General features: G+C 42.1%; 1 protein-coding gene across 7 annotated transcripts in view; it reads left to right on the top strand.

Moving 5' to 3' along the window:
- Positions 1-20,313, top strand: part of LOC125879583 (caskin-2-like) — an 83,788-nt gene extending 63,475 nt beyond the window's left edge. Inside the window, exons 7-22 of one of the 7 annotated variants that reach the window (XM_049561533.1) lie at positions 1,975-2,105; positions 4,613-4,721; positions 5,109-5,217; positions 6,366-6,460; positions 8,814-8,931; positions 9,789-9,962; positions 10,754-10,828; positions 13,188-13,324; positions 13,571-13,634; positions 14,040-14,137; positions 14,417-14,527; positions 14,614-14,715; positions 14,804-14,942; positions 15,045-16,745; positions 17,363-17,639; positions 17,757-20,313. In XM_049561533.1, coding sequence (XP_049417490.1) covers positions 1,975-2,105; positions 4,613-4,721; positions 5,109-5,217; positions 6,366-6,460; positions 8,814-8,931; positions 9,789-9,962; positions 10,754-10,828; positions 13,188-13,324; positions 13,571-13,634; positions 14,040-14,137; positions 14,417-14,527; positions 14,614-14,715; positions 14,804-14,942; positions 15,045-16,745; positions 17,363-17,639; positions 17,757-17,853 — 3,537 coding nt within the window. In that variant the 3' untranslated portion in view covers positions 17,854-20,313. Of the gene's footprint in view, positions 1-1,974; positions 2,106-4,612; positions 4,722-5,108; positions 5,218-6,365; positions 6,461-8,813; positions 8,932-9,788; positions 9,963-10,753; positions 10,829-13,187; positions 13,325-13,570; positions 13,635-14,039; positions 14,138-14,416; positions 14,528-14,613; positions 14,716-14,803; positions 14,943-15,044; positions 16,746-17,359; positions 17,640-17,753 lie in introns of all 7 variants that reach the window. The other 6 variants (XM_049561532.1, XM_049561530.1, XM_049561529.1 and 3 more) reach the window with 6 other exon arrangements.
- Positions 20,314-26,728: the final 6,415 nt, after the last annotated feature.

Below are 26,728 nucleotides of genomic sequence, written 5' to 3'. Positions count from 1 at the left end.
TTAATGCCTTCAAACCGCTACAGAAGCTATGTTTAGCAAGTTTAGTGAAGGGACAGGATGTGCTTGCGTGTTTGCCAACGGGCTATGGCAAGAGTATTATATACCAAACTTGGCCAAAGTTAACTGATCTGCTGGCCAGAGATGGTGATCAGGGATCAGCAAGTTCCTCTATAGTCATAGTGGTTAGCCCACTTATATCGTAAATGGAGGACCAAACGAGTCTCTCTCACGTTCACTCCTATTTCAAGGAGTTGACATGCTAACGTTTGTTCTCTGGGTTTTGCTGCAAAGAGCTTTCAGGTATGTTGTATTATACCTTGTATTCTTACGTTTGTCTGACACAAATGGCAACAGCTTTCTGTCATGATGAGGCAGCTGCATCGTAGGCTATGTGGCTCTTCTTTCTCACGGGCGAGCTTCTGGAAACTCACATGGACTGAGGAATGAATCACTCAACATTGTGGTAGGGTTGTGTATGGACCCAGTTCACATGGATACTCTCAACTCCTGCCCCCTTTCTGCAATTGGCTGTTCGAAACGAGCTATGTTTGAAAGAGAATGGAATTGGCTATGCCCATTTTGCACGAGTTGAGGCGTATTCCCCCAGACTAATGGACTAATAGTTTAAACTTCAATTCATATTCCTTAAGATTATCCTTTAAACAAATGTTAAGTCCCACAGTGGTGGCTGAGCTGATGGCCCGCTGATGACAGCTGCATTTGCAGTATTGCAAAGTTGGTGTCGATGGTGACATTCGTGGGAAAAAATCAGCGTCTCACAGTCATTGATAATCTGCTCTCACACACACACTATCTATGTTGTGGTAACCGTTTCATCTCACCAGCTGCAGGACTCATAAAACGAGATGATATAAATAAATTCACCATCCTGGTTTCAAGCTTCAGTCTGCCAACAAACACACTGCAATTACAGCTTATCGCCAAAGATGCCACCAAAGAGAACGAAGCAGAGATCTTAGAGATTGTAAATTTGAGCGTGAGCACACACACACTCACACCACATGTTGTTGAAAAATACTGTAAAATTCCCTCAAACCTGTCAGGGACAAATCCTGAAATTCTGAGAAGTAACTAGAGCTGTGAGATTAATGTAGTGCAGCAGAGAGTGCAATATTTGTCTCTGTAATGTTGGGAAGTAGAAGTATAAAGAGGCATAATATTGTAACACTCAAGTAATGTACAAGTATCTTAAATTTGTACTTTAGTACAGTACAGTAAATGTACTAAGTTATACATCGTCTCAGTGGTCTTTGTTCTGACTTGTGTGAGTTTGTTAAATGAGACATGAAAGTGAAGTCTGATCCCCAAACAGCTGATTTAAACTTGACGAGATATCTTTAGAGTGAGTGTGTGTGTGTGTGTGTGTGTGTGTGTGTGTGTGTGTTCAGGCGTCAGCTGTCACTCAGTGATGTGAGGGTGTGTCGGTGGGCAGCTGTTGTGTTTCCATTCAGCTCTCCTCTGTTTCACCTCCTCCTGTTTAACTCCTTAAAACTGCTCAGTCAGTTCCAACCGTCATTGACTCAAACCCAAAGAACTTTGTTTTACATTTTACCAAAGATCCCACATTGAGTTTTTGAGAAATGTGTCTCTTATGATGCATCAGACATGTAGAATATGTCCATCTGATGGGAATATGCAGCCATAAAAACGGTCTTCATATATTTGGTTGGTTTTGATTGGACACTACAGATGTGTCATAGCGACAGATTTACACATTACTTAAGTCTTTATTATCTAAGACATCACTGTGGCTGCTGCCAAACATCTGGACTCATTTATGGTGTTTTGGGTCTCTGAGGTTTCCCCTCATTTGCACCTGCAGGAACCCTGACATTGTCAGCTTGTCCCTGTTGTGTCTTAAGATCTTTGGCAGGATTTATTCTCATCACTGGCGTCATTTTGTCTTTTCTCTCTTCATTTTACTTCATCACTTCCCAACCCCCCCTTTCTCAGGTGGCCCAGCTGTTGCTGAGCAGTAACATGGTCGTGGCGTTGTTGGAGGGAGAGAGGAAAGAGCCAACAGACTCGGCCTTCACCACCCCACTACACCTCGCCGCCCGCAATGGACACAAAGAAATCATACGGTAAGATGGACGCCACAAGGTGCTAATAACCCCATAGCCCCATATTTACCTGCTGATTTACTCCACACAGATGAAGAGGCAGGAATTATTTTTTACCAGCTGTGACAGCTGGTATTGTTTTTATCTCTTGACTGTGTGTGTGTGTGTGTGTGTGTGTGTGTGTGTGTCATCATGGCGAAATGTGGTCCCGGTGATACCAATTATAGCAGAAACTACCACAGAAACCTTATTGAGTATTGTGCCAAGTTTTTGTATGTCTGTCTGTCTGTCTGTTGATAGATTTGTCAACACAATAGTGTCAAAACCATCTAAGACGCAGTCAAATGAAATTTTACAAGTATGTTGTTAAAATCAAAATAAAGGCCAAGTTCAGAGATGGATGTGGTCTGAGCAGGGGCCCACAACAAACATACATACATTTCGTTTGACTAATTCTGCATACTTTCAGCTATAGCAACCATTCAGATGTTAAACGTTATGCTCTTAACGGACATTTATGCTTGTATTAAACTTTTTTTTAGCTTCTTTGGGGAATGAAGTCAAGCATCCAACTCTGCCAGATTTATAATTCAGTTTCCAAATTGTTCAGCAGTGCAGTGCATTTATGCTTTAAGATTCCTGTATTTTAGACAATGCTTTGCATCTTCAGCTGTCAGCATTCACACACAGAATTGCAGTTTCTAGTTTAATTTTATGTTCCAACAAGAACTTTCAGATCTTCTATTGTCTTCCTTTTAGAGATTTCCCGCTTGGTATTTTAAAAAAAGAAATAAAAGAAGTGGTTTTGGTGGTGATGAATGGTCTGGTTCAGGTCTCAGATGGTCTGGATTAGGTCTGCTCCCTGTCCCCAGAGTCCAAGCTAAACACGGAGAAGCAATGTTCAGTTTTTATGCTCCACGTATCTGGGGGAAAAAAACTCCCAGAGAACTACTACAGGTCTGCTCCAACTCTCAGTTCTTTTTAAAACAGGCTGGAGACTTTTTTTTTTTTTTTTTGCATTTTTATTGAATTACATTTGGCCTTTTGTGTCTCATGTAAAGCACTGTGAGCTAAATAAATAAACTTGTGTTGCCTCTAATGAACGGGGAGTCTACACGACAGTGATCCAGGAGCAGTCAATTTTTTCCTGTAACACACTTACAGGTTGATTCACAGTGTGAGTTGTGTGTAGATGTCAGAGGGTGGGGCTGCAGGGCTGCAGGGCTGCAGGGCTACTGTGGTTTGTGGCTGTTCACCGCTGAGCTGTTTGAATGTGGATGTGGGAACTCTGGAGCTGGTTGTCTCTTCTTCATACCTCACATTCCCAGCAGAACTCTGAGATACACTACAGCATCCCTGTGACCCAGTTTTACACTGCTCTCATCCCTCTTATATCCGTGTGTGTGTGTGTGTGTGTGTGTGTGTGTGTGCGCGCGCGCAGTGGAAGCTACCAGTCAGCACTTCAGACTTTATATGAACCTGCTGTATAATAACTTGCCTGAATCCTTCTGTAAAGAAGAGAGACATGTAAATGAGGCAGAGCTGCTTCACTGCATGACTCTGAGTAACAAGACATCACTGTCACAAGTAAGATATCTTAATATATAATATGTGTACAGCTATATAATATATAGTATCAGCTTGGATACATCAGTGGCACAAAGTTCCCTTTTTTATTTATTCCAGAGATTTTATTGACAAAACATATGTACAAAAATCAAACTCAGAGGCAAACACAAGCAGTAGAATGACATTTAAAAACAATGAAGCCCGGATACAAATCCATTAAGATAGGATAAAATGAGATTTTAAACATTAAATGAGATCAAATAAAATACAAAGAATGGATCAGTTATACAGTTAGAGGGAGATAATACAAATAATGTTGGGAGTTTGCCCAACAACATCATTAGATTAATCATCTTTTGTAACAGAGGATTACAATCAGACATTGTTCAGTATTGACCCAGGAAATAGGAGTTTGACTAAAATAAGATCACTTTCTATAATTCTTTTTCCTTTTACAGAGCTTCTAACCACGTTTTTTGGCCTTCCTCAGTCGATGTTGACCCATGTGAGGAGTTACAGTTAACTAATGTGGCTGAGTGAGGTCTTAGTGAGACACTGTTAGATTTGTTTCTTCTGTGTTTTTGATCACTAACACTGGCGTGCAGGTGATTGATAGCAGACTGTGCTGTTGCCTGGCAACAGGTAGACATCTCCCTCAATGACCCCAGGCACCTAAAACCTTGACATGGGCACAAAAAAAGAGCAAGAACACGTCTCAAACTTCTTAAACAAATCCCTTTCAAATTGTGACGACTTTAGAGCTCAGGAAAGCTCTCTGCCCAGGTTCAGGATGAAGCTTCAGGTCTTAGCTTCAGGGCTGGGCTCCAGGGATTAGCTTCAGGGCTGGGCGTCAAGACTCAGCTTCAAGGTTATGCTTCAGTACTTAGGTTCAGGGCTCAGCTTCGAGGCCTGGCTTCAGGACTCACAGGTGGATTGAATGTCTCTCTGTTTTGTTCCAGACTGCTGCTGAAGGCCGGCATCGACATCAACAAGACCACCAAGTCTGGAACGGCTCTGCATGAAGCGTCTCTGTATGGGAAGACGGAGGTTGTCCGACTGCTGCTGGACGTGAGTTCACCTGAGAATACACAGAGTGGTGTCAGTGGTGATGTCAGCATCACCACAGGTAGCAGACATGTCAGCACATCTATTGTTTGACTGGTTGTACCACAGATCTGATCCTTCATATCTTTATCAGAGTTTTCTGAAAATCAAGTATTATTGTCTTTCGTATTAAAGGAATAGTTCACCCAAAATATCAAAGACACTGTTTAACCCACTGTGATATCTTTCCATCCTCCTGCAGCAACACTTCCTATTTCAGTTCAACACTGACATGAGATCAGATCAAGCTTTAACCAAACCCCAGAGGGAAACTGTCACATTTTAAGACTGATTTGTTTTACATCAAAGATAGGAGACAGAGCTAAACTTGGAAAGTCTTTGTCCCTGCAGGCTGGAGTGGACGTGAACATCCGTAACACCTACAACCAGACAGCACTGGACATCGTCAACCAGTTCACCACGTCACACGCCAGCAGGGACATCAAGCAGCTGCTCCGAGGTCTGAACAGTCACGCTACTTCTTCCACTACTCTGTCTTTTTACTGTTTTTTATGTGTTCTCTTATTTCTCTACCTCCTCTCCGTGGATCTACACCTCTCTCTGTATCTGGGTCTCTCTGGGCAGCAGCTTCACCTGACTTTATTCAAATAGCTGCTGAGTTTAAATTTTAGGTTACGTAACGTTCAACTCTTATCAGTCAGCTCTCACAGCTTCAAAGACCAGACTGCTCACATTTAGCCTCAAATTTAACAGAGCTGTATATATACTGTGTGTGTGTGTGTGTGTGTGTGTGTGTGTGTGCTCGCTGCTCTGTAATCCTGCAGTCTTTTGAAGTTCCTGTGGGAACACACTGAGAGAATAATGAGCGGTTTGTGTTGAAGAAGTGATTTAAACATGGAGGAGAGTTTCCCGTCTTGTTTACTCCAGCAGACTCGTACACTCAGTCAACACACTGTGGATTCATTATTGATGTGTCGTGTCAGCGTGTTACACAGCAACAGGAACTGTCTGGTGTATTGAAATTCCTATTTTACATAGGAGTTAAAAAAGAAAGAGAAAATCTGTATCTTATTTTGGAAACCAGCACTGCTGTCTTGTATTTTTAGTGTTAAGTTTCTCTCCTTTTATCCTGTCATAGCTTCAATTTATGATTGTTTTTATGATTGACTGATTTGTTTTGTTTTTTGACTATTTGATTAATTGGTTTTCTCTTTTATCTGTGAATTTTTATTTTTATTATTCATTATTTATTCTATTAATTTTATCTCTGAAAAAAGTCCATCTCCAGATTTGATGGAATCAGATTATTTTTCACATCTTTTTGTTTTTTACATCTGTTTTGGTTGTTAATTCAATCTGTTTATTGATATTAGAGGTTTCAAACAATTATAATTTAATCTTAAAATCCCAAATAATGTCGGAGTTTGGAGAGTGTATGATATATTTTTTTGTTTTTATGTTGAAATTAGGTTGTGTCTCACAAAAAAAGCAAAAAAAAAAAAAACCCAAACAAACAGTAAAATAAATGTAAAATAAAAATAAGAAGAGAGTTGGCTTTTGTTGAGGTGTTTTGACTCTGTTTTTAGAATTCCAGTTGTGGTCTTGTTCCTGTGCCTCTGAATCTAACTGTGGCCATTGTCTAAACAGATGCGACGGGTGTTCTGCAGGTCAGAGCTCTGAAGGACTACTGGAATCTCCACGATCCAACAGCCCTCAACATCCGAGCTGGAGACGTCATCATGGTGAGACGCTCACAGATCACTGATACATGACTACATGTCTGAGTTCCGGTGGTGGAATGTAACTAAGTACATTTACTCAAGTATTGTACTTAGGTACAAATTTTAGGTACATGTACTTTCCATCTATTGCAGCTTTATACTCTTATTCCACTACATCTCAGAGGGAAATGTTTAACTTTATACTGCACTACATTTGTTTGACAGCTTTTGTTAGTTTTCAGATTATAGCTTTTCATCCCCTTTCTGTCCAGTGAAAAACACGCATTTCACGTGCCAGAAAATATTACTTTGCAACAAATGAATTGCAGGATATTTCATTGTTTTCTTGCTCCATAGCTGCACAGACATTATGTTATACAGTACTTTGTTTTTCTGTCGAATGCCTGCTCAGCTGAACAAATGTCTTTGTTCGACAGTCTTCTAACACACTACATGTCCACCTGCCACATGTTTACATTTTAATTTTGGTTTGCTTTTTTCCTGCACATTTGCAAGACAAATACTGTTCAGGCTCCACCTTCTTAAAGGATAACCGGGTTACAGCTATTATTTAAGTGGTTTTGTCCTCATCTTCATTGAAAACATCTGAATAAACTCAAAATATAGTGACATGTGTATATATATATATATATATATATATATATATATATATTGTACATGTATTAAAAAAAGAAACGGAGCCAGATAAGGACATTCTAACATTATACAAATAAAGATTTAGAATAAAGTTAATTAGTGCAGAGACTTTTAAATCCAACAAAAAAAAAGTAAACTAAAAAAAAAGAAGTTAAGATTCATTCAAGTAATTTTACAATTTTACATTTTGCAGGGAATATATAAAAACTTAAGCTGGGTTTTGTATCTTGTGTTTAATTCATTTTATATTTACTCAATGTGCTGAAACAAATAAACAATAGAAGTAAGAAAATGACAGTTTTATCCATTGTATAGTTTTTAAAATAAAATTAATGATCACTACCATAAAGCCAAACTATTTCAGCAGTTTTCCTACATGCAAGGTTTTACACTTTATTCTTCATATTATCTATAATGTTTTGCAATGAAATGCAATTAAAACTTAAAGTGGTTTACATACATCATTTCTATTTAAATGCAGTAATATTTGTCTGCCTTTTTCGAATTCAAGTCACCAAAAATAGATGAGTGGAAAATGCTCTTCGTGGGTGATATTTTTCGGTATGTTTTTTAGCTATGGACATTTAAGTCAGCAGTGAATACATTCTCTGCCAAGGCTAATAACCATGTTGTTTCATCACAAGAAGTTTGTAGAGTCTGTGTAGCACCTGTCAGCATGTCTGTCTCCAATGAGTAAAGTGTTTCTATCACGAATGGAAACGATGGACAAAACTTTCAAAATAAGATGACAGTGGTCCGTCTCTGAGCTGCTTTTTGTCGGCTGTTTGAACTTCATCATGAGAGGAACCTTTAATGTGGGATAGAGTGAACTGTCAGCTTTCAAAGGCAGGTGGAGACAAGTCGAATACACGCACACCTTCCTCTCAACTCTGTCCTATATTTCTGTTGATTGTAAGTGTGTCAGGAAAGTTTGAAGGAAAGTGTTCCTAGCCTCATTGTAAAAGAAAAAAAAAATCAGTGCATTTTTCACATATTTTGCTAATCGCTATTTGATATTTCCATATTTAACTCCGCCGCTTTGTTTAGACTGAAACATCTCAACGACTATTGAATGTTTTGTGATAAAAAGTGATTCATCATTCATTTTCCCCTCAGGATAAATTTTGATAATAATGACATCAGCCTCAGTTGGAGTATTTTTCCTGATGTAATAATCCCTCAGTTGATATTTCCCATGAATGACCAGATTTCTTAGTGTAACAGCAGGTCTGAACTTCACCTGTAAATCCTCAGTCACTGATCTCTGACTTAATGTGAGTGAGTCAGTCCAGTGAGTAAAGCTGAGTGTTTGGTGGTGCAGGCTTCATGTTGGGACTCGTATTACAGTATTAAACATCACAAGTTCTGTTCTCTTATAAAGAGTGGAAAATTCCAGATACTTTAATGTTGTTGATTTAAACATTTTGCCTGTGAAATCAGGCAAATGTTGTAAACTGGTTATTATTATTATCATTATTATTATTATCATTATTACTGTCACCATTTTTGAAATTGGTCAATTTTTAAGCAAGGCGGTGACGGCCAGTCAGGATTGATCCCAGTTTTATTTCATATTCAGCATAAATCTGTGTTAACATGTTTCATTGTTTGAAATAATGATCCAAAAGCACCTCATGAGGAGAGAGGAGGAAAGCTGATATTTACTTATTCGTACCAGGTATTAGGGGCCTGTAGTGACCTGTCTCGCCCCCTGCAGGTGTTGGAGCAGCACATGGACGGACGCTGGAAGGGCCACATCCACGACACCCAGAGAGGGACGGACCGAGTCGGCTTCTTCCCTCCGTCCATCGTGGAGGTCATCAGCAGGCGAAATGGTCAGTCAGTCACAAATAGGACGTCTTAGATTAGACTGAAAACATCACCTGTGAAGAAACACAGGAGAGGATCATGCTCTCATTCTATATTTTTCTTAACATCAACAAACCAACAATGTGTTTGTCCGTTCCTATAACATGATTTTTTTTTTAGTCTCAGTAATTCCCTTAAACAGCTGGTCACTGTGGTTTTAATCAAACAAACAGTAGGAAATAGTGCATTTGTTGGGGACTACTTTCAGTGGCGGATTAATCCTCATTTGTTGCTCTAGTGAGTATTTGTGGCAGCAGGAAGCTGTATGTGGGACTCAGTCAAAATAAATTACAGTGCGGGTTATGGTAATGAAATATCATGTCACGCAGTGCAACAGTGTGGCATTGATGTGTTTTTACAGGTTTTGGTAAAACAATGGAGCTCTATGGCCCAGAGGAGGAAGATATGTGAGACTTTCATTCTCACACAGTACTTGTTTATAGATACATTGACTGTCGATTTGAGTCTGAGTCTGAGGAGAAATTTAGAATATCACCAGATTTATGCTTAGATTTTGTGTACTTGGTGTCACCTCTACATCTTCACCCATGCGATGGTCAGTGGTTTGTTTTATTTCCACGTCACCTCAGTCTATGTCAGATCTCTATCACCTCATCTAGGATGAGTTCAGAATTAAAAGCCCCCATTTCAGTTAGAAACTAATCCGCCTGCTTCTAGAACCATTCCATGCCTCCATCTCCTCTTTCCTCCCTCCTGCATCCATTTCTCCATCCATACCACATAATGACTGACCTCCACCTCTAACCATCAGCTTGATAACCTCCCCCCTCGTCCCCTTCCTCCTCCCTGTCTCGCCCTGTAGGGGGCACCCTGTCCCGGCACGCCTCTCTGCCCACCCAACGCCAGCAGCAGCTGTCCAGAGCCCCCCTCTCCTCCAGCCTCAGCTCCGCCCCTCAGACTGACGACTCCTACACCCTGTACGCCCCCCCCACCCACGTGGTGCTGCCGCTGGCCAACGGCCTCACTACCAACACAGGTATACACTCGCAGGATACACAGGTGACAAAGTGATACTGTAGGAAGCTGCCAGACCTGCAGCGGTGAGGATCTGTGGTTGTTGTAATGATCGTTTCTCTACATGAAGTTGTTACGAGATGTTTTTTAACCAGGTTTTTGTAAATTATTAATTGTTGTGTTACATTTTGCACATCCAGCACCCAGTGTGTAGATGGTTTCAAATTTGACAACATATACATTCTGAATGGGTCCATGTGTATTTCCTGTTGGAATGTTTGTTAATGTTGTAGCTGACAGGAAGTAAGCAGGGACCAAAGTTGTTGCACTAGAAACAGAACAGCAATGAAACAGTCAATACCATTATTTCATTACCTTATATATAAGCATCCCATAAATTCTTGTGTCATTTTTTCAGGCTTCTTCAAAAAATACAAAGTTCTTGTTGATATAAAGTATTAGTATGCATAAGTAATCATTGCAGTATTACTTAATATTTAATCAAAATCAATGTTTGTGCTACTGCCCACATCTGATCACATTTACATTTCGATCTTCTCCAGGTTCTTGAAAACTTATCTGCGCAGGTGTTTCTAACCCTAACCCTGATTTTAACAGGAAGTATCATCGCTAATCTGCATGATGAACAAAGATCTTTCTTCTTTTTTTTTCTTTTTTTTTACCTCTACTGTAAGAGTCCCAAATCAGAGACCTGGCAGAAGCCTTCTCTATCTAATCTTTGTCCTTCAACATCCCCTCTCAGTCAGCCCCCCCTAACAGAACGCAGTCCATCAGAGTCTTTGTGTCTGATAGGTTTGTCTCCGAGCCGCCTGTCTCAGTCTGAGTGTCCCTTCGAGGACATCTGGGTTCTCAGGGACTCGTGTCATGGTAAGAGCCCCCGAACGACAGCTTCTCCTCCCCAGCTGTTCTGAAGCTGCCTCGCTGCCCCGCTCAATGCTCTGCATCTGGACCCGACACACCAAGACAGCTAAACAACTGACCACAAAATGTTATGGCTGTGTCGCCTCATGACGCTTCACAGTATCTCAAGTCGCCTCATGACGCTTCACATTATCTCATGTCGCTTCATGATACCTAATGACACTTTGCATAATCTCATGTTACCTCGTGATGCCTCTTCATTCTTCACATTATCTCATTAGGCCTTAAGGTGCTTCAAATTATCTTATGTTGCCTCATGACGCCTAATGACACTTTGCATAATCTCATGTCACCTCCTGACACCTCATGACACTTCACATTATCTTATGTTGCTTCATGTTTCCTCGTGACGCCTCACATTATTGGTATTTGTCTCATGACGCATCACATTATCTCATGTTGCCTCATGATGCTACACATTAACTACGAAGCCTTGTATTGCTTCACATTATCTCATTTTATTTCATTTATTTATTTAAGAGAAGGGACAGTGTGCATTGATCAACATTTCATGAGACCTCATGACGCTTCAAATGATCTTAGTTTGCTTCTTGACAATTCACATTTACTCATTAGGCTTCATGACACTTCACATTATCTTAATTCACCTCAAAATGCTTCACATTATCTCAAGTTGCCTCATGACACTTAACATTATCACATGATGCCTCATGACGCCTTACATTATTTCTATTCATCTTATGACACTTCACATTATCTTATGTCACCTCAATACGCCTCACATTATGTCAGGTCACCTCATGACGCTTCACATTATCTTATGTCGCCTCATGATGCCTCACGATGCCTCACATTATCTCATGAGGTCTCATGACACTTTACAGTATTTCAGTTCACCTCACGATGCTTCATATGATCTCAACTGACCTCATAACACTTCACATTATCTGATGTTGCCTTATGATGCTTCATGTTATTCTCGTCATGACACCTCACGATGGCACGCATTATCTAGTGATGCCTCATGATGCTTTGTATTATCACAATTTGCCTCATGACACCTCACATTATTTCTATTCACCTTATGACACTTCACATTATCTTATGTCACCTCAAGACGCTTCACATTATCTCATGTTGCCTCTTGACACCTGACATTATCTTAGGCTGCCTCACTTCCCTTCTTATTGCTTCACATTATTTCATGTTATCTCACCACACATCACTTCCATCAGTTCACTTCACATAGTCTCATGTCGGTCAACCTACATTGCTTCATGTGCTCCCATACCACTACACTTTGTGTCACTTCACCTCCTCACACTTTCTGCTTCATTGCATTGCACCGTCTTACTTCGCTTAATGGCGCCTCACATTGCCCAGTGGCTCGAAGTAAAAAACACAAACTTCGGTGGTGCCGCTCACACCACAAACGCTTGTGGTCTTCTTGGTGTGTTGGGTCCAAAAACTCTGTGTGATTCACTGCTTCAGGCTGAACTTGTGGTCAGAGTGTCTGGCTATCAGAAATCCCTGTTGTTGTCCTTATTGGTGCCACAGGGGGGCGCCACTGATTTATCTCATTATTAACTGTCACACTGCAAAATGTCTTGATCTCAGTCAGTGAAGGCTCATTGATCTCTGATGTAGCTGAATAGAAGTAGAATCCGTCATAGATTGTTTGACTGAAGTTATTGTCACATGCCATCTCACAGAACTAATAACCTCCATTTTATGTGATTTGCCACAAATTTTTAAAAATGTCTTTCATAAATGGAATTTAGCTAATTAAGTGCTGTGTTTTGGCTATTTACCTTTATTATTTTTCCATTATTTTTCAAAGGAAGTTTTGGGATTTTGCACTTGTCTTAATTTCCTAACATTTGGGATGTCACATCTGAGGTCTACCATTGGAAATAAAAACAACAGTTCAGATGCTCAACCTGAAAGCTTTTACACTTTTAAGCCACATTTATATTCTTGTATTCTCAAACTTGTATCAGACTGTGATGGTGCAACATGGAAACTGTACGTAGTCTGAATCTGTCCCTGAAGCCTGATGCTGCTGACTACATGACTGTCATTAATGGACTCGTGCCTGCAGCTGTGCTCCCCCGCTCTGCCACAGCACAGCTTTTAGACCAGAAACCTGCATCCTGCCCATCACCCCCGTCGTCACCCCCCAGCTCCTTTGACCCCCGCAGGCTGTTTGGCCCTGACGAAGAGCATCTGCTGCTTTCCACAGCCTGACGCCGACCCTCTCTGCTGATGTGAACCCCCCTCTCCTCCTTCTTCCTCCCTCCTGGATATCATGACTTTACTTTTGTTTTGTATTTTTGGTTTGCAGCTGGAGACAGGAACAGTGTCGGGAGTACTGGCAGCGTCGGCAGTACCCGGAGTGCCGGCAGCGGACAGAGCACAGAGAGCAACAACGCACCCAATGGACTCCAACACAACGGCGGTCACCATGACAATGCCAATAAGGTACTCAAATACAATCATGCTAATGCACAAGCTGCCAGTCAGATCTGGCCCAGACTTTGGCCCAGATTTCATCTTATTTCTCGCTGTCGCGCAATCGTTGACATGCCTGTGGGCTCAGCTGAATATAACAGTTATTTACAGCTAAGTGTCTATATACACTATACATCGTATTTCTTGTTGCATTTGTTCTCTCCTCTACTGTTGCATTCTGCTGATGAACTCAGTTTGCTTTCTGTATTTGTGCAGCCGGCGCCCTCTGCTGTCGATTCTGGACACTTAGACTGCAGCAAACAGCCTGATCACCCTGCAGGTACTTTTCTCTTTAATGATCCTTTACGTCAGGTACTTTTGTCACACAGTGTCAACTAGTAGTCTTCCAAACACCAAGATAGATTTACTCCAGTGTACACTGTAGCCTGTGATACAATACTCTGCAATTTTTAATGATTCACTATTGCTGTCATTGCACGGGGATATCAAAATGTTTTTCAGGAGCTGATGTCTTTATTTATTTATTTTTTTTGAAACTTTATTTTTATAAATATTCAGATCCTAAGAAACTTAAAATTCTTTTCTTGGGGGGTTTAAGTGAAAGACAAGAACACAATCTTTATGGGGAATATTTACAATTAGAATTTTTTAAGATCCTATTACTTTGAGGGCGACCTGCTGAGGTCTGGTGTGATGCGTGGTGTGGTGTGTGATGTCACTGCAGGTGGGACTCCACGGAGGCAGACAGTGACGGTGCAGAGACCTGCAGAGCAGAGCTTCTCCCAGCAGTTTGTTCGTCCTCAGCAGCTGCTGGAGGGGAAGGTACAGAAATTGTTTATATACTGTCTTTTGTTTTATTAATCCTTTTTATTTACTTCTTTCAAAATTGTGCAAAACCTTGAGACACTTCAGTGGTTGATGAGTAAAACTTTAGATGTTCTACAAGCAGAATCCTCAAAAACTTTTTTGTCCTACCACTACAGTTTTCTATCACGGACTCAATAAAATAAAATAAGTGTCCTGCTACTGTGTTGTTTTCTGTTGTTGTCAGATCACACCCACAAGTTGAACAGCAGTCTGTACATTGTGTGTGTGTTGTAGGATGCGGAGGCCATCTATCAATGGCTGAGTGAGTTCCAGCTTCAGCAGTATACTGGAAACTTCATCAGTGCTGGTTATGATGTTCCAACCATCAGCAGAATGACTCCTGAGGTAAATAAAGACACTAACTGGTGAATTAACATATAGTGAAACCTTTGTGCAGTATTTACCAGTCTGTTGACTTGTTGTGTCTGCAGGACCTGACTGCCATCGGAGTGACCAAACCAGGCCATCGCAAGAAAATCTCCATCGAGATCAACAACCTGAATATCCCTGAGTGGCTGCCTGAGTACATCCCAGTAAGACTGCCAACGACTTACTGCTTAGCATGCTAACTTTCAAACCCTGTGATACCGATTGATCTGAGTGATCTGTTCTTCCTCACAGTCTGATCTGGGTGAGTGGCTCAGTGCCATTGGTCTCCCACAGTACCACAAAAAACTCTCTGAAAATGGCTATGACTCCATCAGCATCGTGAAAGACCTCACCTGGGAGGATCTGCAGGAGATCGGCATCACCAAGCTGGGTGAGGACACATTATATTCCGGCATGTGCTCAATATGACTGCTGGGACCAGTGGGGGTTTTTTTTATTTTATTTTGGTATGATAAATGAATTTTCCCTGCAGGCCACCAGAAGAAGCTGATGCTGGCGGTGAAGAAGCTGTGTGACATCCAGAGGGCGATCCTTCAGGCTGAATCAGGCCAAGGCACACTGCGTCGCAAGGCCCCAGGAGCTCTCCACCTGGTCACCATTGAGCCGCCTGACTCAGGAGGTGAATGCTCTTCTCCTCACACCCCAAAAATGCTGACCTTCCAGGACAGCGAGCTGAGTGCCGAGCTGCAGACAGCCATGTCCAGCCACTACGGAGGCTGCGAGGAAGGCTTGGCCATCAAGAATGCAGTAGGAATGTCCCAGAGCCAGGAGAGCATTGACACCCGGTCCAGAGGCTCCGGGCGTTCCCAAGAGCCTCCCACGGCTTCCATCACTCCCCACAGCTGGTCCCAGGAGAGCCTGGATGGCAGCCCCGCCAAGGAGAGGAATCTTCCTGAGGGCTGGGACCAGAGACCTCTACAGCAGCAGCCACTGCCCAAGCAGGTGCCTTTGGGCACAGCAACTGTGTTTAAGTACCCAGCAATCCCAGCAAAGCCCAAACTGTCTGGATCTCGTGGTCCCTCCCCTCATGGTTCCCCAGCACTGAAGGGTTTTAGCTATCTGCATTCTCACTGTGGCTCCACAGACTTGACCTCATCTCCCAGGCCTGAGAATCACAGCATGACCCTGACGCCGCCCAAGAAACGCACCCAGAGCATGACCCGCCACGCTCTGTCAGATGGAGAACCTGATGAGGATGATGATGAGCCTGCGTACCGTTCCGGAAACCTGTCGTCTTATGCCACTCTGACACGCAAACCCGGTCGCAGCCAGCTAGCTCGATTACAGGCGAGTCCAGAAAAGAATGGCAACGTAGGACGCAGTCAGTCTTTTGCAGTGCGCGCCCGGAAAAAAGGTCCCCCTCCTCCTCCTCCAAAGAGACTAAGCTCAGTGAGCAGCACCACCAGCGGGGAGCTGAGTGACAGCAGCACGACGTCATCTGCTGGTGGGGCGATGACAGACAGTCCAGTGAGTGTGAGGAGCATCACAGCCTCTATGGAAGGCAGGACAGAAGGGAAGAACCCTCCAGGACCTAAACCTGACCTCACTGAGCAGGAGCCGCCTCCTGCCTCCCTCAACCCTGCAGGTCAGGAGCCCAGAGAGGCTGGTGGGGTGAGGAGGAGGGTTCAGAGCGAGTGTATCCCCACCCAGTCAGGCATCAGCACAGAGCCGGATCGAGCTGTAAAATCTGACTCTGAGGAAGAAGAATCAAAGGGTCGCGGACTGGAGGGCTCCTCATCCCCTCAGAACAGCTCCAGTGAGTGCATCCCCTTCGCGGAGGAGGGCAACTTGACTATCAAACAGAGACCCAAAGCTCCAGGGCCACCACGGGCTGAGGCGGTGCTGGAGCCTCCAGAGAAACAAGCAGCCAAGAACCTGGAGGTGCCCGAGTTTAATCTGAAGGAGTCAGACACAGTGAAGCGCAGACACAAACCCAAAGACAAGGACCAGAGTGGAGGCTCTCCCAACAGAGAGGGAGCAGGGGAAGCCGGGTCAAAATCCAGTAGTAGCAGGCCTCCATCCCAGAGCCAGGATGAGGTCAGTCTGCAGATTAATGAGGCCAGTCTGGAGAGACCTGCTAGTCCAGCAACAGGATCCCCCATCAAACCTCCACTCTCCCCCAAACCTGCCGTTGCTCCAAAACCTCTCCGCCACAGTCTGCTGGCATCACAAGGTACGATACTCACACTTTGTCAGTGGTTTTTATGTGTAATGCAAAAATGAATGCTGCATTTAAATCTCACATACAGACACTTGTTGTTATTGTTGCTCTTGACTAGAGACTTGACTTGTGACTTGTTGGTCTTGACTTGGACTTGACTCAGTCTTGATGTGGGACTTTTTGAATTTGATTTTGGACTTGACCTGGGGCCTGTTCCTTTGACTATACTTGACTTTGGACTTGTTTCTATTAACTTAGACTTGTTGCTCTTGACTTGGGACTTGTTGGGTTTGACCAGGACTAGGATTAGGACTAGGCTCGATATGGGACATGTTGCCTCTTACTGTGTACATGACTTTAGACATGTTCGTCTTAGGAGAGTTGCTATTCCTAACCTGGAACTTGTTGGATTTGTCTTGTGACCCTACTTGAAACATGTTGCTCTTGGCTTGGGAGTTCTTGGACTTAATTTGTAACTTGTTGCTCTAGATTTGAGACTTGTTAGACTGACTTTAGACTTGGCTCTGAGCTTGTTGTTCTTGACTTGGGAGTTCTTAGATCTGACTTTTGGACTTGCTGGGTATGACTTGAGACTTGTTGGTATTTAACGTGCTGTTTCTCTGCAGCAGCTGGCCTCTCCTCTCCATCTGTGACTGTCAATGCGGTTCAGAGTGTGGCCTTCACCTCTCCGTCCTCTCCCTGTCACGGGCCTCCAGCTCCAGCCCCTCAGAGTCCATCTCTGACATCTGGGAGGCCTCAGGTGTGTGTGGTGGGCCCGGGTCTCGTCCCTGAGACATCCTGTGGAACTGAGGTAGTTCAGCAGAGACTGGATCAGACCAGCACGTCTCTGGCAGCAGCTTTGAAGGCCGTTGAGAGAAAACTGAACCTGGAGGACAACTCAGACAGGTAAGATGGTCAGATGGAGTCACAATGCCACGTGTAATGAACTCAACATCCTCTAGGGGGCAGTAGGAGCATTTCAGTATTGTTAAGTTAACTTTATGTTTTTTATTTCCTCAGTAGTGGATCAAACACAGTGAAGTCTGCAGGGACAATCCTGGACGACATCGGCAACATGTTTGATGACCTGGCCGACCAGCTGGATGCCATGTTGGACTGAAGACTTTTCATAAAGGCCCCAAAATAAAAGCCCTCAACCTCAGGAAGTGAAACAGAGTAAGAGACAAAGGGGGGAAGGAGGGTCGATGTTTTTACCCCTCAGCTCTGAGCTACATGATGAACACAGTCAGAGGAGCGCAGGTCAGACACTTGTCTTGTTTCTCAGCCTGAACACCAGCACTTAATCTCCGCTGTGCTTCCTGGACCAGGTCCTGTACTCGCATTTCTGACACAATCTGGTTCCCATATCGACGGATTCAAGTCCAGCTGAAACCTTGTTAACCTTGTTACGTCGTTGTGTCTTCTCAAAATATGAACCAAACTAAAGTTGGAGCAGCAGTATTTTATCAGCCCACTGTGAGGGGAGAAACTCCTTTGCAGATTATTAAGATTATTGTTAAACACTAATATTGTTACATGAAGTTTTATCTTTTTGACATGATAGAGAGCCGAAGTCCTGACTTCACTTCCTGTCCAGCATCTGTTCGATGAACGACAAATGCATAAACTGCCAAAATTCTTGATGAATTGAAGTAAAGGTGGACAAATTTTAACAACAACAAAACTATATCAATCAGTTTACAAACTCACACAGCTCGTACAGTATAATACAAATCTCATTTTTCCAGTCGTATGTTCAGTGCTTCACAAACATGCATTTTAGTTCAAATCTCACCATGTTAAACACCTCAGCACAAACTGTCTTATGCCTTTGTTGTTTATTTCTAAACTGTGGTATTAATACTTTTACTTCAGCAAATACTTCCACCACTGTGGTTAACATCCATATAGGCAATAATAACCTGCAATGAAAATCAAAAACAAAATTGTCACTAATAAACAGAAGAAAAGAATATATGATCAGAATAGTCACTCTTGTGAATCTTACTCACCTTGGGCTCACCTTATAGTGAATTAAGTAAAGATAATAAACTATTTTCCATTTTTCTAGAGAAAAAGGACCCCTGGAGGTCCCCGAACCTCTGGTTGAGAACCACTAGTACATAGAACAACATAATTGCAAGATCAACATGTTGGTGTCTTTCATCAGGGTCATAATAAAACGCATTACAAACAACATTTAAATGCAGGTAGACATGCAGCAGGAAGAAAGGATGCCAATTGAAGACACCCAGTCATGTAGATTTACACATATCAGCCAGTGGTGTATCTGCAGAGGCGGGTTGGGTATATGGTCATGTGGCTCCAGGCCAGTCGTCGTCCCAGACAGGCAGACAGTCCCTTCTTGAAAAGAAGTTAGTTAAGGGTCATTAAAAACACAAATATTAGTTAAACAATACTACATAGTTTAAAAAAAAACATCCTTATTTAGACAAAGAGAGGATAAAGTGTTGAGAACATTTCTGTTTAAAGGCTGAAGTTCTAATTACGTGTGATTTTAAATCCAGTTTTCTGGCTTGTGGAACAGAACCTGGACCGTCAGGTTTCACTCCAGCTCTCTACCCAACATGTCTGACCATTTCAAATTCTACCTTTTGTAATATTAAAAAAACAAACAAATCTATTTTATACCAAGTGATCTTAACCGTGTGTAGTTAGTCTTCCAGTATGTTTGTGTCGTTGTAACTGAAATATGTAAAAAAAAAGTGCTCGATCATGTTGTTGATACAAAGGGAAGCATGCTCAGCTCACCAGTCACTGTGTGTGTGTGTACAGACGGCATGTGACATGTCAGTGATATACATACTATTTTTTGATATTCATTATAGCCATTTTAGTATTTAAATTAGAGTTATCTAAATATGTATATTGTACACTAGAGGTATATACAGGAGCAGATATTCAACCAAAGTCTTTGTACAGATTTTCCTCAAATATTTTCACAAACATTTCCTTTAAAAAAAAAAAAAAGAGATGCAGATGCAGAATCCTGTTTGTTGTAAGATGTTTATGAAATGTTATTTTCTCGTGCAGCCTGCAGCGTATGGATACAGAGTCCATATTTAGCATGCCATAGCTCTATCTGAACATGTTTCATTGGTGATAAAGACTGTTAACCCTGGTGTGTGTCTTGTGACCGTGTGAATGGATCTGTGTGTTATTATCTCTTGAGTCTCAGGAAAATCCCTCCTGACCTCAACACGCTGGCTCCTCCGTGTCCTGCTGCTTCCAGCTACAGGGGATTTAAAAAGCTGAGTGAATTCAATCAGACCTTAAATACAGTCTGTACTGACTCACCTGTAATGATGATGTCACTGCAGCCTCCACATTCCTACAGCATGACGTCAGTGTGTTCATAACAACACGTTACGTAAAGAATCTACACAGTAAATATCACACTGCATCATATTGGAGGTGGATGATGTGTGTGTGTGTGTGTATGTGTGTGTGTGTGTGTGTGTGTGTGTGTGTTTGTAAGATTTCCTGTTGTTTTGGTCATTCTCTGTCCCCTCTGGCTGTATTATTTGTTTAACCATTAAATATCTATGATGTTACCCTGCTCGCGTTTTTTTGTGATGTATCTTTATTGACAGAATTAAAGGTCCAGTGTTTTAGGGGGATATATTGTCAGAAATTGAATATAGCATAAGAAGTATGTTTTCTTTAGTGTATGATCACCTGAAAACTAAGAATCATTGTGTTTTTGTTACATTAGAATGAGCCATTTATATCTACATAGGGAGCAGGTCCTCGTCTACTGAGATCACCATGTTGGGCTGCCATGTTTCTACAGAAGCCCAGAATGAACAAACCAAACACTGGCTCCAGATAGGGCCATTTACGTTTTCGCTTCAGCCACCGTAGTCAGCAGCCCTTCTGTGATGAGAGCATCAGGAAACACCAGTCGTTTTAACGTGAAGCTGCTTTATTTAGTGCTGTTATCAGTTTATATCACCAGGTCTGTTTGCTTTGGGGAGGAAGAAACCTCTGCAGATAGTTTGGTCCACGGTAAAAACCTCCTGAATGACTGGATCTTATGTTGTCAGCGAATAAAGGTGAGCGCAGATTAGCAGGTTCTAGGCTAGCAGCCCTAACATGCCAGACAGCATCAGTGAGACACTGGTTTGTAACTTGAAACTGCTTTAATCAGTGTTTTTACTGGTTTTATTCACCAGGTGCATTTGTTTTGGATAGAAAGAGACATATGCGAATAATTCTGCTCCCAGTAAAAACCTCCTGAACAATAATATGGAAATCTTATCTCAAGTTTCAGCTGGTTGCGATCACCCCGTGTTATTCTACTTGTTTAAAACAAATGATCTATTTTAATACATCCTACACACCTGGTTCAACACTACTAAATAGATGCTGCAAGTTTTGGAATGATTGGACAAACAATGCCTGAGTCATAGTCAGATTTCTGTTTGCCACAGTTTGTTCTTTTGGCTGGGTTGCTGTATTTTATTTTATTTAACCACAAGATGGGGCCATAACATGAAGCAGACACAGGTGGCAATACAGGTGATACAATGACATGATTACCAATAATGTGATTATCCCATAGGGTGCCTCACTATGTTGAAAATATATGGAAGTGTATAAAAAGTGTTTGCAACTGACATTGTTTGGCCCTTGATGAAGCCGTGTCAAAACATTTGGTTTGGATTCAGCCTTTAACCACTTTACTATGTTTAGGACCAAATTTATATCCAGTAATTTATAGGTTATAGATTTACACACACAGAACCTTGCTAGTACTGGGTTGGATGCCTTAATTATTGGTGGCATAGATTCAACAAGGTGCTGGAAACATTCCTCAGAGATTAACATGGCTACACCCAGACATTCCCAACTCACTTGTTGAGATGAACGGTTTCTCTCTTGCACGCTTGGACAGGAGTTTTGAGTCGGGCAAGAGGAGGGGGGGTGGACTATGCGTTTACATAAACGATAAGTGGTGTAGGCAGTACACAACACGGGAGACTGTCTGTAACCCGGACATTGAACTACTTTGCTTGAGTGTCAGACCATTCTACCTGCCAAGGGAGTTTGGAAACATTTTAATTTGCGCTGTTTATGTACCCCCGAGTGCCAACGCAGTGAGAGCTGCAGCCCATGTAGCGGACTGTGTGCACAGACAGCTGCAACGTACACCTGATGCTCCCATACTCATCTTGGGAGACGTGAATCACTGCAAGTTGGAAATGTCGTTACCTGGGTTTGATCAGTACATTAAATGTAGCACTAGGATCAATAAAGTATTGGACAAATGTTATGGGAATATTCAAAAGGCATATACAGCTACAGCTAAGGCACCGCTGTCTAATTCGGACCACAACGTTATCCACCTTATTCCCATTTACCGTTCTGTACTAAAGAGGAGTAAACCCCTGGTTAAAACTGTTAAAATCTGGTCCACTGACAGTATTGAAACTTTGAAAGGGTGCTATTTAAGCACCGACTGGGACATCTTTCACGAACCTGATCTGAATACATCCACAGAGGTTATTACATCCTACATTAACTTCTGTGTGGGCATAATACCTCACAAGACAATTAAGATATACCCAAACAGCAAGTCATACATTAATAAGGACATCAAGGACTGCATCAGACACAAGAGGCTTGCTTTTAAGAGCAAGGAAATAATGCAACAAAGACTAGTGCAAAAGGAACTGAACCAGAAACTCAATGCAGCAAAGCGACAATACAAGGAATCCATTGAAAAGGACTTTAATGCAAAGAACACAAAAAAAATGTGGGACACCATGAAATCTATTAGAAATATGATCCCTACCAGGAAACCATTGCATTCAACAGATGACAGTTCTATGGCAAATGAATTAAATAACTTTTATCTCAGGTTTGACACACAGGACCATTCTTCTGAATGTAATAATGTCATTAGCACCATATCATTTGGGGGTGATGTCCCAAAAATAGACATAGACCACACTGAAGTTACAAACTTATTTAAAAGATTGGAAACAAACAAGGCGGCAGGCCCAGATGGTATTTCTTCTTTCCTTTTAAAAACATGTGCAGAGGAACTCACAACAGCTTGGGCCCCTGTCTACCAAAGGTCAGTGGACTCGCACACAGTTCCATCTCTATGGAAGAAGGCGACTATCATTCCTCTTCCCAAAAAGCTGTCCTCAAGAAAATAATGACTTCAGACCTGTAGCCTTGACTTCCATTGTAGTCAAGTGCTTAGAGAAGTTGATGGTGGGGAAGCTGAAGTCAAACTTACACAGACAGTTAGATCCATATCAGTTCGCCTATAGATACAACCGTGGCACTGATGATGCAATTCTTACTATAACACACTCAATTTTGCAACATCTTGAAAATCCCAAGGCCTATGCCAGATTACTGTTTGTTGACTTCAGCTCCGCCTTTAACACAGTGCAGCCACACATCCTTCTTAGTAAACTTCAACAGATGTCTGTTAACCCTTATATCATCAGATGGTATCACTCTTTTTTAACCAATAGGACCCAACAGGTCAGAGTGAACCAGACAACATCCCAGTCAAAAACAATTAATACAGGAGTTCCTCAAGGGTGTGTGAGTTCTCCCCCTTTATTTACGGTATACACAAATGACTGTATCAGCAGTCATCCTAGTGTTTCTTTCATTAAATTTTCAGATGACACTGCCATCCTGTGTCTACTGGATACAGAAATAAACACCTCTGTGTACAAGCAGGAGGTAAACAACTTTGTACAGTGGTGTGAGGACCACCACCTCACTGTTAACACAAAAAAAAACAGAATGGTCTTTGACCCTGGTCATGTGGGGACCATACTCCATTACTCATTCATAATGTCAATATTGCTCAGGTTGATTCATACAAATATTTGGGTGTGCATATTGACAGCAGTTTGTCCTGGAATGTCCATGTGAACAGTGTGTGTACTAGGATCAGCAGCGACTTCACTTTCTCGTAGGCTTAGGGTGCTTGGTGTCCAACAGAAGGTGATGTTGCTTTTCTATCGTGCTGTGATTGAGAGTATATTTCGCTATGCAATTTCTGTTTGGTTTGGAAATTTAACTGTGAAATTAAAGTCCCAAATCAACAGACTAGCTCTCAGTGCACTGAAAGTGATGGGGGTGAGGGAGCACCCCACAATCCAAGCAATATTTGAAGACACTGTACTCAGACAAGCCAGGAAAATAATTGAGGACCCCTCTCACGTGTTAAATTCAGAATACGAACTGTTACCCTCTGGCAGACGTTACAGAATCCCAGTAAAAAATAAAAAAAGGTTTTTGAACAGGTATAAATTTTCATTCATTCCACTATCCATTACCCTGTTGAACACAGGCCGGTAATGTATGTATGTATGTATGTCTGTATGTATGTATGCACTTAGATAGGCACTTTATGATTGTATGTCTGTATGGAGTATGTGGGTATGGACTTTAGGTATGCACTTTATGACCGCACTTTATGTCCTTATGTCTGCACTGTCAGCACTTGTGTTTCTTGTTTATGTTATGTGTTATGTCCTAGGTAGCAGCCTGTGTATGTCCAACACAAATTTCCTTCGGGACTAAATAAATGAATCTTGAATCTTGAATCTTGATTTTGGTCCATATTGACATGATAGCATCACACAGTTTCTGCAGATTTGTCAGCTGCACATCCATGATGTGAATCTCCTGTTCCACCACATCCCAAAGGTGCTCTATTGGATTGAGATCTGGTGACTGTGGAGGCCATTGGAGTACAGTGAACTCATTGTCATGCTCAAGAAACCAGTTTGAGATGATTTGAGCTGTGTGACATGGTGTGTTATCCTGCTGGAAGCAGCCATCAGAAGATGGGTACACTGTGGTCATAAAGGGATGGACACGGTCAGCAACAATACTCAGGTAGGCTGTGGTGTTTAAACCATGCTCAGTTGGTACTAAGGGGCCCAAAGTGTGCCAAGAAAATATCCCCCACACCATTACACCACCACCAGCCTGAACCGTTGATACAAGGCAGGATGGATCCATGCTTTCATGTTGTTTACACCAAATTCTGACCCTACCATCTGAATGTGGCAGCAGATATCAAGACTCATCAGACCAGGCAATGTTTTTCCAGTCTTCAGTGAGCCTGTGTGAATTGTAGCCTCAGTCTCCTCTTCTTAGCTGACAGGAGTGGCACCCAGTGTGGTCTTCTGCTGCTGTAGCAGCCTCAAGGTTTGATGTGTTGTTGGTTCAGAGATGGTCTTCTGCATACCTTGGTTGTAACGCTTGGTTATTTGTACTGCTGCCTTTCTATCATCTTGAACCAGTCTGGCCATTCTCCTCTGACCTCTGGCATCAACAAGGCATTTTCGCCCAGAGAACTGCTGCTCACTGGATATTTTCTCTTTTTCAGACCATCCTCTGTAAACCCTAGAGATGATTGTGCATGAAAATCCCAGTAGATCAGCAGTTTCTGAAATACTCAGACCAGCCCGTCTGCCACCAACAACCATGGCACTTTCAAAGCAGGGGCGTCTCCAGAAATTTTTCATAGGGGTGGCCAGATGGGGCCACTTAAAATCTTGGGGTGGCACACCAAAACTAAAAGCCATAATTTCAGGATTTTATTATACTGTTGTAGTATTTAGGCTAGTAAAACTATCAGAAAGACTTAAGGAAATGCCTACTGATATACTTTGGTTTATTGTGTTACATTTAATGTTACTATGACGACAGTTGCCTTTATCTCATCGACGGGAAATCACATCATCTGCTATATGTGACGTACATGCCCTTATTTGGATAACACATCCTGGTATTCCCCAGTTGTTTTAATTGGGGGGGGGGGGGGTGGCAGCATTGAAAGTGAATGAGTGGCATCATTCTTTCCCTGCTGTATAGCACATCGCACATCGCCACTCCCTAGGCTGCTGACTGGCTGCCATAAGCTACACACAAATAAAACATTAAGAAGTTCTAACAAATGCAAATGTTATTACACTTTTTCCATAAGGAGGCCAACAGTAGAATTCACCACATGACAAAAGCAGACAAGAACTACCGTATGAGCGCTGTCCTTGGTGCTGAAGATGTCCCTGAGCCTGTTACAGGCAGCGGTTATAACAAAATCACTTTAAGCGCTGTCCTTGGTGCTGAAGATGCAAAAACAAACAAATGTCTATACTCCAAAACTCACTACCTCTGACACGACGAACCAAGACAGTGTACATGGATTAAAAAAAACAACAGCAGCAGAAAAACTGACCAACAGCAAGCGGCGATAACCATGGCCAAATAACGTTGCATATCTGTAATAAAGAAAAAAAAAAACAAAACAAGGCAGCTGTTGGCAACTAACGCTGTTGCTGCTGCAGCTACTATTAGGCTACTACTGTTATCCAAACTAAATTAAAGGAAGCAAAGATTGTTTAACCTATAAGTCTGCATTATGTTGTCTTCTTTCCACAGCAAATAAATTATGTCCTTTAAACAAATGGCTCAGAGAAATGCCGTCTAGCAAAGTTAAATATTTTCACCACCATTTTAGTTATGAAATAGCCTCACATAAGATATTTAAGGTGCACGCACACACAAGCAGGATCTCACACACATAGAACGTGACTGGAATTAATAAACAAGCAGTAAATGCACTGTGGGAGTTATTTGTTTTCTGTATCGGCGTGACGCACTGTGTTAATTGAGTGAATTGTCCGAGTCGGATGCATGTTAATTTGAGTTTTATTCAATTTAATTACGCTAAAGTTGTTGCGTTAAACTAACCATACGAGTCCTTTTCTTTTTATACAATTTATTGCTGCATTTTGAAAGCAAAAAGAGTTAAGTTTTTTTGGGGTTTCATGTTATATCAGGGGCTTCAGCTTGGCACCGTGAACCTGTGCCTCCCGTGACCTGTAAAAGTAGCGTTGTGACATAAACCTCAGTTTCTGTTGTTGGCGAATTGTTACAAGCTGATGAATTCGCTGGTCAAGGCTAGGCAAAACATTAGTACAGGT

The sequence above is a fragment of the Epinephelus fuscoguttatus genome, linkage group LG19 (genome assembly GCF_011397635.1).
Source record: "Epinephelus fuscoguttatus linkage group LG19, E.fuscoguttatus.final_Chr_v1".
Lineage (NCBI taxonomy): Eukaryota > Metazoa > Chordata > Actinopteri > Perciformes > Serranidae > Epinephelus > Epinephelus fuscoguttatus.
This window is presented reverse-complemented; position numbering and strand designations above follow the sequence as displayed.